Consider the following 21,193-nt stretch of genomic DNA (forward strand, 5'->3'; position numbering starts at 1 on the left):
TGAATGAATTAGGAATAACTGTGGACAATTTAATGTTATCACGCACAGTTGTTTAGGCTGAAAGGAAAGGCGTTGGGGGCTTTCTGCGCCATGTAGTGCTGGAAAGAGTAACACAGCTGGGTTTGGCAATTAACATCTGCACTATAAGTAGCAGGTGAGTAAAACCTGGACCCAGTGCCAGGAGAAATGACCTGAGGCAGCTTTTAGGTTAGAGAGTGATTAACATAATCTTAAATAATATGGGTTATAAATGACATATGTAATAGTTTTTCAATTTTACTCTGCCACGAGGGTGCTGCATCTTTTACCACTTTCCAGAGCCTGCATTTTGGCCAGAGATCTCTCCGTTGATAGTGCACAGCTCAGGTGAGGGACATAAGACAGACAGGCTTTTCTGCAGAGTCAAAATGAAACTACTTCCTGTTTATCCCCTCTGTCAGCTTTGTCCAAGAGAATTATCTGCGATGATGGAGATGTGCCGTATCTGTGTTGTTCACCAAGGTAGCCACTAGCCACATGTGGCCACTGAGCACTTGAAATATGGTCTCATGGACTGAGGAACAGAATTTTTCATCTTATTCAATTTTAATTTAAAGTTGAATAGCCACATATGGCTAGTGGCTATAGTATTTGTGCAGCCTTGGATTCAAACTCTTAGCTTTCTCCTCTGAGGGCATTTTTCTGAATGTTTTAGGATCATCAGATGCCAGACCTTTAAAGTCTAAACCAGTACTAAAACCCATGCTCCTGTCACCCAAACTACTGAAGAACCTCTTACTTAGGGTCCCTCCACTTTTGTCCACTACTGTTTATGTTGATTAATAAATTACTATTTGGGACCTCTTATCTCTAATGGTGGTCATACATAATAACACTTCTCAAATTCCCAGTGGTTCAAAACATTTTTTCTTTTATCTCTCTCTCTCTTTTTATTTATTTATTTATTTTTAGTAAGAGTCTTTATAATCAAGTTAATTATTTTTCATCAGTTATAAGTGTCTAGGACTTGGCTTTGTAATTTTTTTCCCATAAATTAAATAAACTTTAAAGAATGATTTTACTAAGTAAGTGCTCAATGTGTAGATTTAATTGTTCTACTCTCCACTATGTTTCCTTTGTATCCTACTTCGGGTTTATAGACCATAATCTATATGTACTTGATAACCACTCTCAAGGCCACTGAGTCTTCTTACAAATTCAGATTTTATTCCAGAAAGCTGCAAGAGAACCGAGAAAAAATTGTAACAAGGTCCCAGATTCTTTAAGAATTTTAAATATAAATAAAATATGAAATTTTAATTTGAATTAATATACTCATGTTCAGGTGATTTCTCCCTTGTTCTCAAAGCATGGGGTCATTTTCTCATGTCTAATAGGTAGTTCAAAGCAGAATGCAGGGAAGGAGTCTGCCTGCTCTAAGGCAGAAATATCTTTATAGTGAATTCTAAATCTCAATTCTGTAATGAGTTGGAGTGGGTAAAATTTTAAAACAACTCCTATAATACCCTGCTAGAGGAAATGATGACATAAGAGGCAACTGTAATTTTAAAAGGCTCTCAGCCCAACCCATCAAACCTGAAACTTTTCTTTGTAATATGTTGTTATCCCTTGGAAGTGTTACAAAGTGAGCTTCAGATCAAAGGAAGTAGAAAGCACAGCTACAAACTGCTCAGGTATTTCTTGATGCGGATGCATGCCCCCTCGCCAGGCCAGCCGTCTCCCCCTGTGTTATTAAATCACGCAAACATTACTAATGCTTCAGAGTTTCCTAATTCATGGTATTGATGCCAGCGTATGGACTCCAGCTTCCATACAGCATTTGTCAATGTGAATATTTCAAGTGCCAACATTTTGATATTGAATCATTAATTTCTCCCATTTCTAACAAAGAAGATGACTTAATGAGATTACATATGCTGGACCCAATATTAAAAGTCCACTTATGTTCATGTGTATGTATATCAGTGTTTATAGTGATGGAAAATATCCAGAAAGCTGGGCTGAAGTCCTATAAACACCAAAATGTTTCTCTTAAATAAGTCCATTTTGGGAAAAGCTCTGTCACATGGTTCTTACACATAATTACCTCTGGACTGCTGCATTCACATCTGGCCTGAGCCCCCATGAGGTGGGGACTGGTTTTGACTGTAACCTGATGGCAATTTGCCCATGTTTTTTAGTCTGCAAATGCAGTTGGCTCATATTTTGAGTCAAGGGGTTAGAATATAATCATACCTCTCCCCCGGCTCCAGGGACATAGCAGGGGTGGCAGCATCTGTGTGTGTGTGTGTGTGTGTGTGTGTGTGTGTGTGTGTGTATGAAAGAGAGAGAGAGAGAGAGAGAGAGAGAGAGAGAGAGAGAGAGAATATGGTGCTGGAATGAAGGAAATGTATAAGAAAATACCTGCTACTCCGTGATTTAACTTTTTCTGGAACTGGATTTCTTATTGCCCTCAGAGCAGTATTTCAGTGTCCCAGAAGGAAATGAGGACAAAATGTAAAAACCAAGTTGTCCCAAACTAAAATTGACAACATTAAGGGTGAGGGAGGGGTATGCTTCATATTCTAACCTTGTTAATTATCAGTCCTACTGTCTCACAGAATAGACTCCTCTCTCTGTACAGACTGCAGCTTAGATACCCAGATAACTGTGGCTATGGACTTGAGACAAACCAAAGGTGAATTTTCTTTCCACATCCTCTGATGAGCCTGGAGAAAATGGGCACAGTAAACAGGGCAGGGAAATTCTTACAAAAACAAATTCCAACCGCTACATAAAATGATTACTGTATATCGTGTTTGCTTCTTAGATTCATAATAAATATTCATTATAGTTTAAAAAGTGATAGGAGATCTGGCAGGTGTGGTGTTCGGTGGTTGAATGAGGACCCATGAACCAGGAGGTCACAGTTTGATTCCCCGTCAGGGCACATGACAGGGTTGCTGCTTGATTCCTAGTAGGGGGCGTGCAGGAGGCAGCTCATTGATGTTTCTCTCTCATCAGATGTTTCTATCTCTCTCCCTCTCCCTTCTTCTCTCTCTCTCTCTAAAAAAAAAAATCAATAAAAACATTTTTTTAAGTGATAGAAGACAGTTCATATCACAATTTATGTTAGGGGAGTCACTTTTACCCCATTTATTACCTGTACATAAATGGGCTCAACTTCTGCCCAGCTTGCTGGAGGGAAGTGTAGAAGACACATCCTGTTTCCCCCTCTACTGATGGCTCTTTATTCTCTTACAAAAGACAGGAGCAGAAACTGGGATACCATCAGGACTCAGGGCAGCTCTTCTTACTCTGTAAGGCCCAGTGCTCTTGGTGTCTGATTCATTCTTCTCTCTCTGAACTCTGGGTTTTAAAACTTGTTCACGTGCCTGGTGGGAAGTGGTTACAGCCCTCCCCACAGCTTTGCTCCTGAGTAACCCCCCAGCTTTGCCAGCTTCTGTCACTGTTCTGTGTGAAGGAACCCATCTCTGTTGGAGCCAGTTTTTAGCGGAGGATCTGATGTGTAGACATCTAAATAGCATGTCTAAATGTCCTTATTTGGAGAATAGAAAGACTAGATTAGACACTAATAATAATTGATGGTAATGAAGTTGTTACTCTGTTTTAGGAACTTGGCAAAGTAATGTACATGGATTATTTTATTAAATCTTGTAACCAGCCTATAAAGCAGGAAGTTGATTGCCCCAATTTACAGGCAAGATAAATGGGGCATGGAGAGGTTAAGGAATATGCTCAAAATGATCTCCTTTATAGTTCCTAACTGCTATGGTTTTTAATTAAGCATCACAGTATAAATACATCTAACAGAGATAGATTAAATGAGTGAAAATAATAGAAAAGCGTATTTTATTTCTTAACCTCAGGTCACTTTTTGAAAGTGAAAGCCATAGTCAAAAAAAGGCCAAATACATTTCAATAATCATATTTATTAAATTTAAATGCTTATCATTAAAAAATAGTAACAATGACTGATTAAATAATGTTATATTTAAAATAGTGAGTCAGGCATCCAGAAAACACCCCCACAAAATATCTCCAAGTAGGAAATGTGGAGTTTGTGGTTAAATGAGAGAGAGAGAGAGAGAGAGAGAGAGAGAGAGAAAGAGAGAGAGAGAGAGAGAAATGATTAAAGCTGGATTTCTGAATTTTGGAAGACATCAGGATTTCTCCCGTATGTGTGTATTTCAACGTTATTCCACAGTGTTAATCATGTTATGTTGATAGTAAATTATGATGGACCATTCATGATACCATTTGAATTTAAAAATGTTCAACTCTGGGGAAATGTTCAGTTAAGCAGTCTTTATTTTCATACTGTATAATAAAAAACTCTCCATTACTGGAGGAAAGAATACAGATCAGCCAAGCTTATACATCAGTAGTGAAGCGTCCTTCACAGTTTCACTGCAATGCGCCCCTTTAGTGGATTTGGCGGAAAAAAAACACAAAAACCAAATTTCATTTTGCATGTAATAACTAGAGTAAAAGAGCTTGTTCTCACCATCTAAGGATGAAAATTATTACCATTATAGGAAGGCAACAATCATTAAATAAATTAAAAGCATCTTTAAAGTTTTTCCATATACATATATAATATATATTTTTTAAATTGCCACTCACTGTACAAGCATTAAATTCTCAACTAAAACATTTACAGAAACCAAGTGGAAAGCTGAGAGGAAGGCTTGGTTCTTAGAAAAGGGAGACCATTTAACTATAAACTACATTAAAATACAATTCTCAAGGGGAAAAAAGGCTATACAGAGAAGTCAGACCTACCCAAGATTTCCTATTTAATCTCATATTTAATCTTACATATCAGGTGTGCATAGCTGTTCTTTAACCCAACTTTGATTCAACAAGAAGTCAACATTCAGACATTAGTTATGTGTTAGCACAGAAAACAGTGAAAGCAAAAAGACTAAACTGAATAATGTGATTATATAATTTTTTTTGTCAGACTGATAATGGTATTATACACATATGATTGTCTATGAAAATATTAAATGGACAAGAAGAGTTTTTCAGAAACATTAAGGTAAAAATCTTATCTTATTGGATATATGATCAGCAGTTAATATGTAGCTAGGTAAATGTAAAAACGGATCTGGAATATTGTAGTTCTGCGATCTGGGGAACCCAATCTTCTAGTTTCAATTCTATAACCCCCAAATCCTGTAATTGTATATTATTTACACAGGTTATGGTAAAAAATACTTTGAAAATACTATATTGACACTGGCAGCTCCTGAATTTGAATTCAAGAGAGTGATTATTGATAAAATAATCATTTTTAAGTGACTGTTTGTGCCTGTGTGTCTCACATCTAGAAGTGGGGGTGGTTGGGAGTTGGGATAGAGACAGACAGACAGGGACCAGACAGAGACAAACAGAGATCGGGAGTGAGAGGAGGGTTAGGGGGAGAGACAGAGAGACAGATGCATGACTTAGGAAATGGCATTATACCGTAATTTCTCTTTTCACCACTCCCACTTTTATATCAGGAGACTTATAAAAAGTCTATGTAGTAGTTACACAGACACTAGTACCTAACCAATTGTGAAATAGCCACTTAATTTTCAAACTATTTCAAGAAAATTTTTATTAATTAAAATATTAACTCATTTACTTCAACCCCCACTACTGGACAGTAATCTCCCTTTATTCTTTGGGACTAAAACGTTTCCTGTTGATACCATAATATGTCCTCAATGTAGTAGTAAAATGATGGTTAGGTGGTCACCCAAAAATAACTACTAGTCAAAAACTTTTTTGATTGCCAAGAGACTACCCAAACTCTTTCACTATGATTTGTCATATAAATTGGCCATTTTAGGGCTTAATTAGTAGTAAGTAGGCACCAATTCCAATTAAGAAAGGCAATAAAGAAACATCTGGATAGAAGAAGACTGAGAAGTAATACTGGGAGTTACTAGAGGTTTGGTTGAACTACATCTAGAAAAAACTAATTAAAAACTTCATCAACTCTACCAATGAAACAGAAGTTTTCTTTATTTAAAAATGGTGTGACAGGGATATGGTGGCCACATGCTGGCTTGCTTCTATATATAATTTTGCTTTCAATCTTTTAATAAATTTTTTTAAAAAGTAATTTCATCACCTAGCTCATTTTGAATCTTTAAACTTTATGCTACCAGAACAAACAAATGAACCATAAGCAACATAGTAACTCAAGCTCCAGAAGTTAATTCATTATTTAGAACTGGCGTGTCTCCTTCACAGAGTTAACACACATGAGCACCAACCTCTGTGAATTCCCAAAGTATCAGAGAGCTGCTTTTCATGGTACTTTTCTTTAAACAGGTTTCCAATAAGATGGAAGCACCACTTATGCAGGGAATTCCACACTCCCCGCAGTGAGGCAAAGAATGCTTTGCATTTGGCTTAAGAACAGAGATATTTGCAGTGTTTTAAGATTTCATGGTCATCCATTAAATGAAATAGCTAATATTATAAACCTAAATTTTCAGTACCAGAAGGGCTTTGCAGCTCAGCTAGACAGCCTCTTCATTTTAGACACTAAAGACACATGGCTAACACAGTGTCTTTTACAAAGTAGATGCTTAATAAACATTTATTAAATGATGAACCACCATAGAGAGCTATAGTCAGAGACAGAACAAAACTCCTTGTCTTCTAATACTTCACAGCCTCTGAAATAGCTTAGTTGTCTCTCATCAGGTGAGATTGAACTAAGATGAGCATTAATTTAACCACAGATAAAACATCAACAACAATCCATGGGGTGTAACAATTTCTGAATGTTTTCACATTGGTAAATATAGCCAGTGAAAGATTTTTGAGACAATAAACAAGGGCAAAAGTATAAAGGAGAATGTTTTTGACAAATGGAAATGGGAAAGAACACACAAAGTGTTTATATATTTGACTCCCTTTCTTGATGGATCATTTTTAGCGACTTTTGCTAAAGAATAACTTCCACTTCTGAGTCAAATCCTTGGTCCATGTGAAAAAGTCCTGAACGTGGCCGAAGAATGATAATGAACGTGTGATTGCAATTACGTTGTTCACTTAAGGAAATCTCCAATATCCCACACGTTTTTGAGCCTCAGTATCTATTGATTACTTTATAGCAAGTGAAAGCCTAACAAGAGAACTAAAAATTTAATGACTTCAGGAAGGATTTTTGAATTCAATTTAAAAGAACAAATGAAAGCACTTGTGGAAAAGGGGTATAGAAGAGGAATTACATCTGGGTTTTGGAAAATTGGGTTGCTGCTTTCCTTTTCTGGGAGGCAATGAAATGAAAACAACCGTATTTCCAATTAAATGGCTGGGCCAAGTGGTAACTCTCTGCATATGCTCTTGGACCACTCTATCCTTTTTTGGTAAAGTTCTCATAATTGAATGGTGCTTGCCAGAACATTAAAAAAACAAAGAATCCTGTGTAGACTGAATTATAAAACCATGTTAGGCAAACCTTCCCACAGAGGGCGCAGGCACCTGGCAGTGTGCACACACACATACGTAAACGCTAACACTCAGCACACACTCTCCACACGACTCGTCACATGATGCCATGTGTAGAAAAGCACAGGTAAACAAGAGTCTCAAAAATCCTTATGATAAACATCAAAGCTGATTGGATTATTTAGCACTTACTGAGTTGCTCAGGAATGTAAGGCGATAAGCCTACTTCAAAATACGAAATTATTTTATTCTCTATGAGTAGAGATAAATGATAAGCTATCATTGTTTTTCCAATCTAGTTTCAAAGCCCATTACAAAAATAAATCACCGTGTTCTCTCACATTTCTAAAAACAGTTTGAATTATCATTTTCCTCATGTGGTTAAAAAATAAGAAATAGATGTCCATATTTACTAAATTTTTGCTTTTAGTTACATTCAGAAACAAATACAGTCCAGTTCTCCTTGGTAGAAATTGTCAGTCTATTTGCTCATTCTCCTTTGACTATTAATAAATCTTTTAGAATAAAATGAGTTGGCAGTGCAAAAAAAAAAAGTCCATAAAAATAAACTGATTGAATTAAGCATTCAAATGAGTTCTTTGCCAGGTTATCTGCAAGCACAAGACTCTACTGTCATGTTAGGATATACTTTAAGTACCACATTCTTATTTTCATCAAAGAATAAGATACTGAGCGAGGACATCTTTTCTGGTACACAGCAAGGCTCAGGTATTCCAGGAACGACCCCCACAGCTCTCACTATGCTCTGGATGGTAGCATGATTTGAAGGCTTCAGAGACTAGAAAATAAATCGGAGAAGAACACATTAGTTAAATGAAACAGTTTTTCCACTCCACCCCTCATCATTAAAATGCATACATTATGAATTTCTTTTGACAGTTTAATATAGCCCTGGTATAGTTACACATTCAGCCAGTCTCCTAAGCCACCATCACCAAAGTGGTTATCATTTATTAAGTGCCCGCTATGTATCAGGCATGTTATACGTAGTATCTCTATTCCCACAACAAAGCTAACATTTCTTACATTTTACAGGTAAAGAAATAGACTCAAGAAGCTTAACTGACATGTCAAAAGTCAAGTAGATAGTAAGTGGTAGAGTGAGGATTTGAATCCAGTTATCTAAGCAAGAATCCTTTAATTAAAAAGAACTTAGTCCCCAAATGGGATTAATATATCCTAGGATGTTTTCAATAATAGGCTTGCAACAAAACCACTTGTTCTAAATCTTATGCTAATCATAAAGAACCCAAAAAGCACCCTATTTAATATTGATGCATTATTGCTACTAGTATAGTGATATTTACACTTTGTTGTTGAAATAAAATAACCATGTCAGGGGACATTGACTTCTTTAATAGTTGCCACCAGGATTAATGAGATGGTGATTACTCCGCTATGTAATTGTTCACCTCTCCTTCCAGGCACAAACTGGGGTTAAGAAGAGTACACCATTGGCCACTGGGGGTCACTGTTGCACCATGGGTTCACACTTCAATGTGGTAGAGTTAATAATATTTTAAGAGTGGGTCATATCCTAGGGGAATAATTTAGGGGACCTATTTTTCCCATGGATGTCAGAAGTTTGACCAAAGAAGCCTGGGTAAAATCTATTCCTGAGAAAATGCCAAGCGAGACCATTATCATCCATGTGAAACATGTGGTTTTGTTTAGAGAGTGCCATACAGCTCTGCTTAGCACTGAAAGGCAGTCACTTTTCCAAGCCCTGGGTGTTTAGGTGCTGCCAGAGCGGTGGGAACTTCATGAGAAATGCCACGCTTTTCAACGTTAGTTCTCCCCAATGTCTTCTTTGTGCAGGTGAATCCAGTATTGTTTTAAGCATATTTTAAAACAGAAATTTGGTAACTTGCCAGAGATCACGTGTGAATTCAGGAGTAGGATTTAGGCCAAAACTCTGGCTTTTAAATTCAGGATTTTGAACCATGTTTCTCATGGTTCAGGGGCTCTGCCCCAAAGAATTTGTATTTTTCAATTTCATGCTCCTAAAACTCCCAGTATGAGAAACTGGAAAAAGTTAAAAGGTTAAGGGTATATACAAGTCCAGGGAAAAGCAAATAATATAGAAAGATGGCATACCATATATTTTCTAAAATAATTTTTTTTGTCAGAGAAAGAAGTCTGATTGGTCTCATGCCATCTTTCAATTTTAATGAAAACAGTTACCCATATGTTATACTTCAATGTCATTGTGAATAGGCATAATTTTTTAAAAAATTAGTCTTGATGGGTAACTGTTTCTTACTCTCTCTTCCTAGATATTTTAAGGATGTGCTAAAAAGAAGGCTACCTTTCAATTAATTAGCTTTGTAAAGAAAGCTATTTCCCCTTTAAAGAGAGGAAGTTCATGTTGTTCTATTTGATATGTCATGTGCTCTCCAACATCAATAAAACCTGTGTAATTGACACAAACCGCAGTGGGTATTGTACAATAGAGGTCAATGGGCCACTGTTTATTTCACCAGTATCGGTAATTCCCAAAGAAAACGTTCATAGTCATCTACTTTTCTCTATTGATTTATAGAGAAATCATCCAAACAGCTAATGATAATGCCCCTAAAGAGGTTTTTTTTTTTTATTGGATAGGTTTTCCCAACATTATTCTGTTATTGTTAGTGTTTTAATGGCTTTTATAATATTTACATTTCATAGGAAGTGGATCTACTTAAGTAGATGAGGCCTTGCATGATAAACACTGTTCTGCATTGTTATTCCTTGGTGCCTGTGACCGGGCATGCTTTAGGCTGAATAAATACGAAGAGGATGAAAAACTTATAAGAAATAGCATACCCTCCATTTTACCTATTTCTATGGAAATAATTCCCAACAACAAAAACAAAAGGTTCAAGTGACCCGGAGTAGATATGGAAAATATTCATGGGTGTTCCCTAGGAACATTCCTATCCTTTTTAAAACTAACTCACAAGCGATAGATTCAGAAACAGTGAGTAGTCTTTGGTGGGCTCGGGGAATTCAGCTCTAACCCATGATTCTAGGCAGGTATGTCTTATCAGGAACAACTCAGTTTTCCTGGGAGTTTCCCCCTTTTTTTTTCTCACTGTGGAACCCTCTGATCAAGCTGCCATTACCAAGAATGATTATGTCACCCACAAAAGATCCATGCAGTAATTTGCTCATCTGAAGCATATGGCCATTCTATCATTTTTGTTTGTTTTTGAGTTCTGTTCATATTTCTCATGACTCTTTATGTAGTTGGGGAAATATATCAATCACAAATGCAAATCTGTGTTATTTCCCTCCCCAGTCTCCCTCACCTCTCCCTTTTAAATTAATTTTAGAGAGAGGAAGGGAGGGAGGGAGAGAGAGAGAGAGAGATGCATCAATGTGAGAGAGAAACATCAACTGGTTGCCTCCCATCCAGGATCAAACCCACAATGTGAGTGTGTGCCCTGACTGGGAATTGAACCTGTCACTTTTTGGTGCACAGGATGATGCTCCAACCAACTGAGCCACACCAGCCAGGCTCCAGGCTCCCTATTTAATGAGGATGACACATGACTTCATCAGTTTAGGTGATTTCTTTTTGCTTAGGTAACTCAGTACATCAAAAGTTAGGATTTTTAGAATTCATAATTATGAACAGCAATTGGAATTGGAAAACTCAGGAAATTAATCGAGGGTGTGTTATTGTGAACTCATTATATGTGATTTTTTTTATAGTGTATAGGATGTTTGGTTCAAAGTATATAGATTCTTTGCTGCCTAATTCTGTGTCTTTTTGCTATTCCTAGCTTTTGCACTATTCCATGCAAAAATAACTTCATTCTTCTAATCCTTGTTGGTTCTCTGGGATCTCTGTCAGCAACAACAGTTCAATCATTTTCATTTGAAATCTCTGTTTTCCATCTTTGGGAAGGTGGTGAGAAGAGAAGCAAAGGCATACGGCTTGGCTTTAGCTACATGGGTATTTTTCATCTCATGGCAGAATTCCAGGGGTCTCTCCCTGGGAGAACAGATTGGCTGTAGGGGCTAGAAATCAGAAAAATCCAAACTGCCATGCCTGCGAATGAAATCTGCAGTGGTCAGGCCCGCTCGCACCTGCCAAGCTGTGTATGATGTCCTGGAGTTGAATTTGATTATAAATGCATTAGCAGGGGAGAGGATGTCATCAGCTACGAGCCTTCATTCCTGACCCGGGCCATGGGGTTTTGCTCCACACTCTTCCAGTCCAGCCCACATGGGTGTGATAGCCCAGAAACTATCTAATTGGAATCAGTGAAAGGGCAAAGCCTGGAATTTGGGAAAGGCAGAACACAGCTGTTCTGAATTACAGAACAGGTTGTCGACTTTTGCAGACACAGAGCCCCGCTGTATAGAGCAGGCTTTCGCTTGGGAGGCCACAAAGGAGGAGGGCCAGCAGTCCTGGCCTGGGAGGACTTTTCTCTGGGGCAAAATGTATATCTAAAGTCTGAAAGTTTTTTGGCGCTTCAGTTATTCCACATGTGTTTGCACTGATCTGGTCAGAGACCTGATTTTCCTCTGTTGCTTGGACCATATTTCTATTTAAACAGCTCACTCTGGTGACCGTGTTGGACATTGTGCTGATAACAGCGGTGCTGATTAATTATCCCTAATGGAGCAGCTTCACATTGCTTTATGTTTCCCATCCTTTCGGTGACTGTACCGCTTGAAAGCCACAAAGCCTTAAAGGGAGCCACCAGAATGCTTTACAAGTTCAGCAGATCCACACTAGGTGATGAGAGACTGAGAACTCCATGTAACAGCCAAACTTCCACTCTCTACTTGGCAAAGGGAATCTCAAGCTCAAGGAGAAAACTCCACACTTATCTCTGTTATGTCTCCCTGGAGTTCTGATGCCATTCCAAGTTTTGACAAATATTATGATGGGTTCAGTTGCTGCAATCGATGCTCTCCTGATTCTATTATTCTCCAAAGAAACATTACTGGAAGAGCTCACGGGCTGTTGAACCCACAGAGAGGATCCTATTTAAGCTTTGTGATGTTTAAAAAGGGACTAGAAACAGTTACAAAACTTTCTCTTGTCTTACATCTTTTACTCTCTTGATCCCTCTCCCTGTGGAGTCTTTCTTCAGCCCCTACATGTAATTTTCTGTTCCCGCCAGTCTCAGCAGTGGCCATTAATAATAATATCAGTAGCAAATATTCATGGAGCGCCTACTTTGTGCAAGGTGCTATAGCATCTCTCTTTCACTGTGTTTATTATGTAGACACCGTTATTATTAGTATTTATTATTGTATCCATTTCACAAATGAGAAAACTAACATACTAACACATCTGGTAAGAGGGGGAACCAAGGATTTGACTTTCAAATTTACTTCTCAGAGAGTGACTTCTGGGCCACCAGCATTAGCAATGTCTACGAGCTTGTTAGAAATGCAGAATTATAGGCTCTACCCCAGAGCCACTGGGACAGGTCCTGCATGTTAACATGATCCCCAGGTGAGCTGCAGGCACATTAAGGTTAGGAAGCCCAGCTATGACCAAGCATGTACATTTAATCATTCTGCTGCACTAACATACTTCTCTCCTTAAACATGTCCCCACTATGCTTAACTTAGCCCTCATAAGTGTTTAAATTATTATCCTTTAGGTCACTGAGAACTGTGGTAGACTTCTGCTGAAGCAATAGCAAAGTTTTTGAACAGTTAAAGCAGGCAGAGCCAACAAGAAATGGGGTAATTTGGGGGGATAGAGACCAGGCCAGGTCTCCAGAGTTAGGGGTTGAAAAGTTAACTGACTCCACATTATCATGGCTCCCTAGGCCCTGAAACCCGGAGTCAGGAGGACAGAGAAAAACTCCTTCTCCAGGCTACCCGAGAACTCACATCTATGAGAGTGAGAGTGGTTATTTGGAAGACTCAGAGGCCCACTTAGAATCAGTCACCCTGGGTTCAGAGACAGATCTTGAATCCATTTCATCTCTCAACACCACAGAGCAAAGCACTCTGTAGAATACTCAGTGCTGCCTATTGCATTTGGCACTATCATTGTGTGTTTTAAATGCTTTCCCAGTTCCAACAACTTTTGTTTGATCAGTGAAATGTCCTTTATGAATATTAGGGAAGATAAGGCTTCTCTATAATTGTAAAGGTATATAATATTTACTTTGTGTTTGGGTTTACAAAATGTGGAATCTGCAAAAAAAAATTCTTTGGGAAAGTCTTAGAAGATGTAGAAAGTTTGTCCTTCTGACACATTCTAACAAGAAAATGGAATTTCAAGCAAGTTCCTTGCCCTGAGGCTGACATGGCTTCGTTCAATCTGTGGGCCTTTTGCTTTAAGCGTGTGTAGGTTTAGCATCTCAATGATCACAGGAATGAAATATGAACATGCTACTTTAACAGTCTATAAACAGAAGTTGGTTACTCTTTGAGGTAAAGGATTTTTTTCTGCATTCTTATCCAACAGCGAAAGTTGATTCACTTCAAGTTTTGAAAAACAAAAACAAAACCTCTATGCTTCCTCTGAATTCTATTCCTAGAACCACTTTCCATTGTAAAACAGGAATTCAAACTGTGATAAGCTAAGAATGAAAGTGCAGCAACAAGCTTACCTGAAGGCTAGAGGGCCCCACTGTATTTTACTGGCTATAAATTCAAAAAGAACAGTCACTTGAACTTGTGTGCAAGATGGGGGTGGGGCTGGGGAAGCTTCTGAAAATATATTTGTCAGAATACTGAGGACTGATATGATGAAGTACAGACCCCATTGATTGTGAAAGAGACACAGGTAAACTCTGATTGGTTGAAATGAGTCTTGGGAGAAGATCCCAGTCACTGTATCCTATTCTTCCTTTCTTTTTGATGTGTATCAGGGAAGCAAATGAATAACCATCTGGTGGATTTCATGAGGTGAGTTTACCTGGCTCAACCCTGATCCTGACTCCTGTGGGAATAATTCATCTCAGAAGAGACTATTTATCAAAAAATATTCTGCATCAGGACATCAGTCCAATTAGTCCTTCCATATGTTCCCATGACAACCACTCATTCTCTGAATACCCGCTCCAAGATCAGCCTTCCACCATTTGGGATTTGCTGATTGTAGGCAGGTATAGATTCACATAGCTGAATAGGCTATGTAGCTGAATATGCACTATGTTTGGAAGCAACATACACACACACAAATACATATTTTACACATATTTTTCTCATATCCCTCTTTGTACCAATACTGACTTCTTATTAATTTAACGACCATTAAAGAAAAACAAAGCATAGCCATATTACCTATTACACTTTAGAATGCAATAAATAAGCACCCAGGTGCCTATTCAAATGAAAACACACAACTTAGTCGATGTGTCTTGCTGACTCTATGGAAATAGGAAGAACAGGACAAAGAACAATGGCTACCTTTGGCATGGGAAATTGGCATGCTCCCGAGCAATAATAGGCATCAAAAGACTTGGGGGAGATAATCCATTCACTCCAGCCAATATCCGCAAAGTCCACCTTAAGGTACCGCCTGGCACAATTTCGAGGTTCAATCCATTGCTTTCTTCTTGCCTTCTTCAGCGTCTGTTCATCAAACTGGAGCGTCTGGCTCTTCTGGTGAGGTCCCTTTCTCTGTTTCTTCTTGTTCTTACTCTTCTCAGGGGGCTGAGTCTGAAGGGTCTTGTATGGCTTTCTCTCCTCCCATACCCCATCCTCCTTATACTGATATTCTGCCCCAGGAAGCTCATTGTTCTGCAAAGGGAGCAGGACCCCAGTAGAACGCTTCTTCCTCTGTTTCATAGAAAGGGCAGCCCTAATATGGCTATCCAATTTGGGCACAGCTCCAGTGGGAAAATTTCGGTGACCTTGTAAGCTTGATACCACACTCTCCGGCTCAGAAATGGCAGCATCATTGGCATATACCAAGATATAAGGGTCAGGAAAGGATAACATCTCCTTTGGCAGCTGGTGTCCTTTGGAGGTTATGTTAAATCCTAAGAGGAACTCCTCACTTTCCTTAGCCTTCCTCAAGAATTGAGTGATGTCTTTAGACAGCCAAGACACAAGGTCTCGATGAGGTCTGCCCACGTCTGCCGAAAGATGACCCAGGAGTTGACTTTGGTCTCTGTTGGATTTGAGGATCCATGCAGTGATATCGATCTGAATATGTTTCCTCTGAGCATGATGTGAGCATCTTCTTGATCCTGGACAACTCAGGCTGATGTTAATCAGCTCTCCAATATAGAAATACAGTGCGGCAGATAAAATGTTTTCAGACTTGGTTAAAGAAGTCAGGTTAAAAATATGCAGTCCCTTGCTTTCAAGGTTTCCTAGGAAGGAAAAAAAAAAGAGAGTAAACAGGAGCAAACACGACCCTTGCCTCACACCATGTATAAAAATTCACTCAAGATGAATTAATGACCTAAATATAAGAGCTATAATCATGAAATTCTTAGAAGAAGACAAAAAGGTAAACTCTTCATGGCCTTGGATTTGGAGATGGATTCTTAGATATGACACTGAAAGGGCAAGAACCAAATGGAAAAAAAATAGATAAATTGATAAAATAGATAAACTAGACTTCATCAAAATTAAATTAAAAACTTTTGTGTGTCCTAGGACATTATTAAGGAAGTCTGTACAACCTATAGAATGGAGAAAATGTTTTGAAATCATATAACTGATTAAATATAGTATCAGAATATATAAATTACAACTCAACAACAAAAAGTCAAACAAGAAGGGACCATGGAAGCAATGTGAAGTGGCAGTTCCTCCCAGGCAAACCCAATGAACCTGTCACCAAAGCCCCCTTTTCTCTGACTTCTTAGTGAGCCAAAGCAGCCCTACCTAATCCCTCTCCTGTTACCTTAGGCCCGTCCTTGTTTCACTGTCCTCAGCTTTAATTAATGCCCTCTAAAATTCACCTGGACTCCTTTTGTGAAATTTTTTCTGCTCAAAGTCAAGAACCCATACACTACTGGTCCACCCCAGGGAGACCTTTTAAGGGTCAGGTCCCCTTTCCAGTAACCCTCCTCTGGACCATCCAGAAGGCATGCACCCTGTCTTACCCATTTTAGACTTTGGACCTCAGCAACTGTGAAACAATACATTTGTGTTGTTTTAAATTAAAAAAAAATTCAAAATGAACAATAAAAATGGACAAAGGAATTGGATAGACATTTCTATTCAGAAGATCTATAGTGGGCCAACAAGCACATGAAAAGATGCTCAACATCAGTAGTAGTTATTAGGAAAATGTAACTCAAAACCACAATGTGGTACCATTTGACACATACTAGGCTGGTTATAATAATAAAAAACAAAATAACAAGTGTTAGAAAGGATGTGGAGAAGCTGGAATCCGTTTACATTGCTGGTTGGAATGTAAAATGCTTCACCTGCTGTGGAAAATGGTTTGGCAGTTCTTCAAAAAGTTATTCATACAAATATCATGTACCCCCACAATTCCTCTTCTAGGTATATAGCCAAAATAATTAAAAACAGATACTCAAACAATTACATGTACATGCATGTTTATAATAGGAGAATGGCAAGGAAAGAAACAGCTCAACTCTTTCTGATGAGTATATCCATACAATGGAATATTATTTAGCCATATAAAGGAATGATACATGCTACTGTGTAGGTGAGACTTGAAAACATTATGGTAAGTGGAAGAAGCCAGAAATAAAAGGTGGCGTATGATTCTATTTATATGAAATATCCAGAATGGGTAAATCCATAAGGCGGAATGCAGATTGGTGTTTGCCAGAAGCTGGAGGTGTGGAAGAATGGGGAAATTGCTTAATGGGTGTGGGGTTTTGCTTTGGAATGATAGAAACATTTGGAAATTAGATAGACTTGGTGGTTGCACAACTTTGTGAAAGTATCAAATGCTACTGAATTGTGTTTTATCAACTATCTTTTATATATTTAAACAACTTGGTTTAGCATTATTATTATTATAACTAGGGACCCAATGCACGAATTTGTGCATCTTGAAAGGAACTGTGGGCCGCGTGGCTATAGTGGGCACAGGGGCAGGTCTTGGCCCATCCTCCACACCCCCACCCTGTCCCTCCCACTGTGGCCCCTGGTTCCCTGTCTGCTGGCAGCCCTGCTCCCACTGTTCCCGCTGCCACCACAAAGACGAGCTGATGGCGCCGACCCCACTTGTACCCGCTGATGATGAGGAGCAATTGGGGTCGGTGCCAGCAGCAGCTTCGAGTAGCGGCTGCTGCCCCGATTGCCCCTCAGGAGCAGGGGGAGGTGGAGAAGCCCTCAGGGGCAATCAGGGCCATCAGCTGCCACTCACACCCACTGACTGCGCCAAGTGATCGAGGGCCGGTGTCAGGCACCAGCAGTGGGTGCAAGCAGTGGCTCCGGTGCTGGCAGCAGATGTGAGCACCAGGTGGGACCATGGCGCATGTGAGCAAATAATTTTTGGTAACCACCAGAGGCTCGCCATGATGACAGTTATCAGTGCCCTGCCTTGGTCTGGAGCCCCTGCTAACCTGCTTCACCATCTCGCTGTGGCTGACGCCTGCCATGTTCTGCACGTGCCCTCTGGTGGTCAGCGCACATCATAGCAACCGGTTCAGTTGTTTGGTTATTACACCATTCAGTCTATTAGCCTTTTATTATATAGGATGATATTGCCTCTGCCCTTCCTCAGGGGAGACATTTGCTATGATCATTTCCCCTCTAAAATTTTTATTTATTTATTTATTTATTTATTTATTATTTAATTCATCACCCACCACCCTCCCCTTTGGCAACCACCACCTTATTCTCTATATCTATGCATCTGTTTCAGTTTTATTTTGTTTATTCATTTGTTTTGGTTTTATAGATTCCATATATATAAGTGAAATCATATGGTATTTGTCTTTTTCTGTCTGAATTATTTCATAGCATAATACCCTTTAGGTCCATCCATGTTGTTATAAATGGCAAGATATCATTCTTTTTTATTGCTAAGTGATCTTCTATTGTGTATATATCACCATTGATTATGAGGCTACCAAGAACTCTTCCTATAAGTTTGGCACAGTATTGTAGTAGTGCAGTATTGTAATTATCTGAGGCAGCCTCATTACAAGCATTGGTGGAATGAGACTCACCTTAATTCAAGTCCTGGTTAGCAACTTTAGATAAGCTGGTGTGCTCATTTATAAAATGGAGACAGTACCTACCTCTCCTGTCATTAGAATTAAATGAGATGTGTGTAAAGCAGTTTTAAAAAGTCTAATAAGTGTTTCTTAAATATAAATTACTAGAGGCCCGGTGCACAAAATTAGTGCACTGGGGGCTTGTGTCCCTCAGCCCACCCTACACCCTCTCCAATCTGGGACCCCTTGGGGGATGTCTGACATCCCTCTCACAATCCAGGACTGCTGGCTTCCAACTGCTCGCCTGCCTGCCTGCATGATTTCCCCTAACTGTTTCTGCCTGCCAGCCTGATCACCCCCTAACCACTCCCTTGCCAGTCTGATTGACGCCTAACTGCTCCCCTGCCAGCCCGATGGCCCTCAACTGCCCTCCCCTGCCAGCCCAGTTGCCCCCAACTGCCCTCCCCAGCTGGCCTGGTTGCCCCCAACTGCCCTCCCTGCCAGCCTGGTCACCCCCAATTGCCCTCCTCTGCTGGCCCATTGCCCCTAACTTCCCTACCCTGCCAGCCCTGTCCTCCCAAACTGCCCTCCCCTGCTGTCCCTGTCCCCCCAAACTGCCCTCCCCTGCTGGCCCGGTAGCCCCTAACTGCCCTTCCCTGCAGGCCTCATCCCCCCCAACAGCCCTCCCCTGCTGCCTGGTCGCCCACAACTTCCCTCCCCTGCTGGCCATCTTGTGGCTGTGGGTGCCACCATCTTTGAGGGTGTAGCAGTCAATTAGCATATTCCCTCCTTATTGGCTGTGGGTGCTGCCATCTTTGCAATGTCGTGAGGGTCAATTAGCATATTCCCTCTTTATTAGATAGGATTATTGTTATTAGTGCTGGTTTAACTGTATTACGGGGATATCTTCTACCTGCCACATAAACATTAGTCTGCAGGATAACATCAGGTAAGCAAGACCATATATATCAATATTCAGATAACATATCTGAAAAAATAAGTCAAGAACCCATTCAAAAGTGTCATAAAGAATTAATGCTGCTTAGAGTTTGTCTAAAGATTATGACATTCCATGAATGTAAGATAATTAAACTGGTCAATTGAATTTCCAGCTCTTCAAATCCAAAAGTGAGAGTGTGTAAGAGAGTAGGAGATTGATTAGGGTGGGCAGAAGTTGGTTTCTTCTCTTAAGACCGTCTAGAGGTTAGACTCAAGAATCCAGTCCTGGGATGGGTTGCAGAGCCCCTCCTCTGTGCACTTGTTCCATATACATATTTGTTTCAGAAACATACACGCAACCATGAAATTATGTTCTTGATCAAAAACATATTTCAGTAAAAACAAAATATTTTTATAAAGACGTGGAAGCTTAAAATGAGTTCATTGAGTCCCCAAGCACAGGGGAAGTGCAATGAGAAATCTATTTCACTCATTTTTAACCTTGTTTGAAGGGAAAAGGAGGAAACTGCCATTTGTGCACATGTGTATACACCATGACACCAGGATAATATTTTACAGACCTCCATGGCATCGGGGTTGTTCAGAGACTCTGGTCTTAATTCAGACCAGTCACCATAGCATATAGTTTTATCCAAACTTTGTGTAGCAGATGGACATTTAAAGTGGAAGGAAGAGAATTCAGTCTAAGAATGTGGCAATTGAATTGTTGCCAAACAAACACCAGGGCAGGGAAGAGATGAACTCTGAGGGGGCATGGGCGGTAGTGTCTTCATGGGTAAATTAATGGTGATCCTTTCCACCACATTTTGCTTCAAAATGTTTCCTTCTTTCAAACATGTTTCCAGACACCTTGTGACCGGCTGTTAACCCGCCTCCACCCCTGTGTCTAATCTTCAGTATCTTCCCATAAATGTCTCCGAAATCTGAGACGTGGCCTCTTCTGATGGTTTTCATTTTAATGTAGAACATTGTTTTGAAGTTAAAGCCCTATAGCCCAGTCCCAACTCCACCTTGCCCAATTGCTGTCATCAGGCAAATAACCTAAGCTCTTGAAGTCTCAGTTTGCTCACCTGCAAAATGAGTACAGTAGTATCAACTGCAGAGTTGTGAGAAGAAATTGAAAGAATGCAGATATAGCACATAGCATGTAAAAAAAAAAAATGCAATGAATGTTAGCTAGCCAGAACTATACTGCCCAGTATCAGTGATTAGACACTTAAAGTCAAATTGAGATGTTCTGTAAGTATAAAATACACACTGGATTCAGAAAACTTAGTACAAATTGAATGTAAAATATCACATGAATCTATTTCATATTGATTACATGTTGAAATGATATTTGGATGTACTGAGTTCAATATTGTGATTATGTTAATTTATAATAAGACTAGAGGTCTGGTGCACAACATTTGTGCACTCAGGGGGAGGAGGGGGTCCCTCAGACCGACTTGTGCCCTTTAGCGGTCTGGGAGCCCTTAGGGGATATCCAACTGATGGCTAAGCTGCACTCAGACATCCTTAGTGCTGCCACAGGGGTGGAAGAGGCTCCCACCACCACCGCTGTGCTCACCAGCCGTCAACCTGGCTTGTGGCTGAGTGGTACTCCCCCTGTGGGAGCACATTGACCACCAAGGGATAGCTCCTGCATTGAGCGTCTGCCCCCTGGTGGTCAGTGCACATCA

The 21,193-nt window shown here is 39.7% G+C and overlaps 1 protein-coding gene across 1 annotated transcript in view; it reads right to left on the reverse strand.

The window, feature by feature from the left end:
* Positions 1 to 4,293: 4,293 nt before the first annotated feature.
* Positions 4,294 to 21,193, reverse strand: part of BMP3 (bone morphogenetic protein 3) — a 30,351-nt gene continuing 13,451 nt past the window's right edge. The window contains exons 2-3 of the mRNA XM_070394165.1: positions 14,857 to 15,767; positions 4,294 to 8,257 (exon numbers count right to left, since the gene is read on the reverse strand). Coding sequence (XP_070250266.1) covers positions 8,066 to 8,257; positions 14,857 to 15,767 — 1,103 coding nt within the window. The 3' untranslated portion in view covers positions 4,294 to 8,065. The remainder of the gene's footprint in view (positions 8,258 to 14,856; positions 15,768 to 21,193) is intronic.

Source organism: Myotis yumanensis, unplaced genomic scaffold, assembly GCF_028538775.1.
Source record: "Myotis yumanensis isolate MYYU_CA2020_CCGP unplaced genomic scaffold, mMyoYum1.0.hap1 SCAF_1, whole genome shotgun sequence".
NCBI lineage: Eukaryota > Metazoa > Chordata > Mammalia > Chiroptera > Vespertilionidae > Myotis > Myotis yumanensis.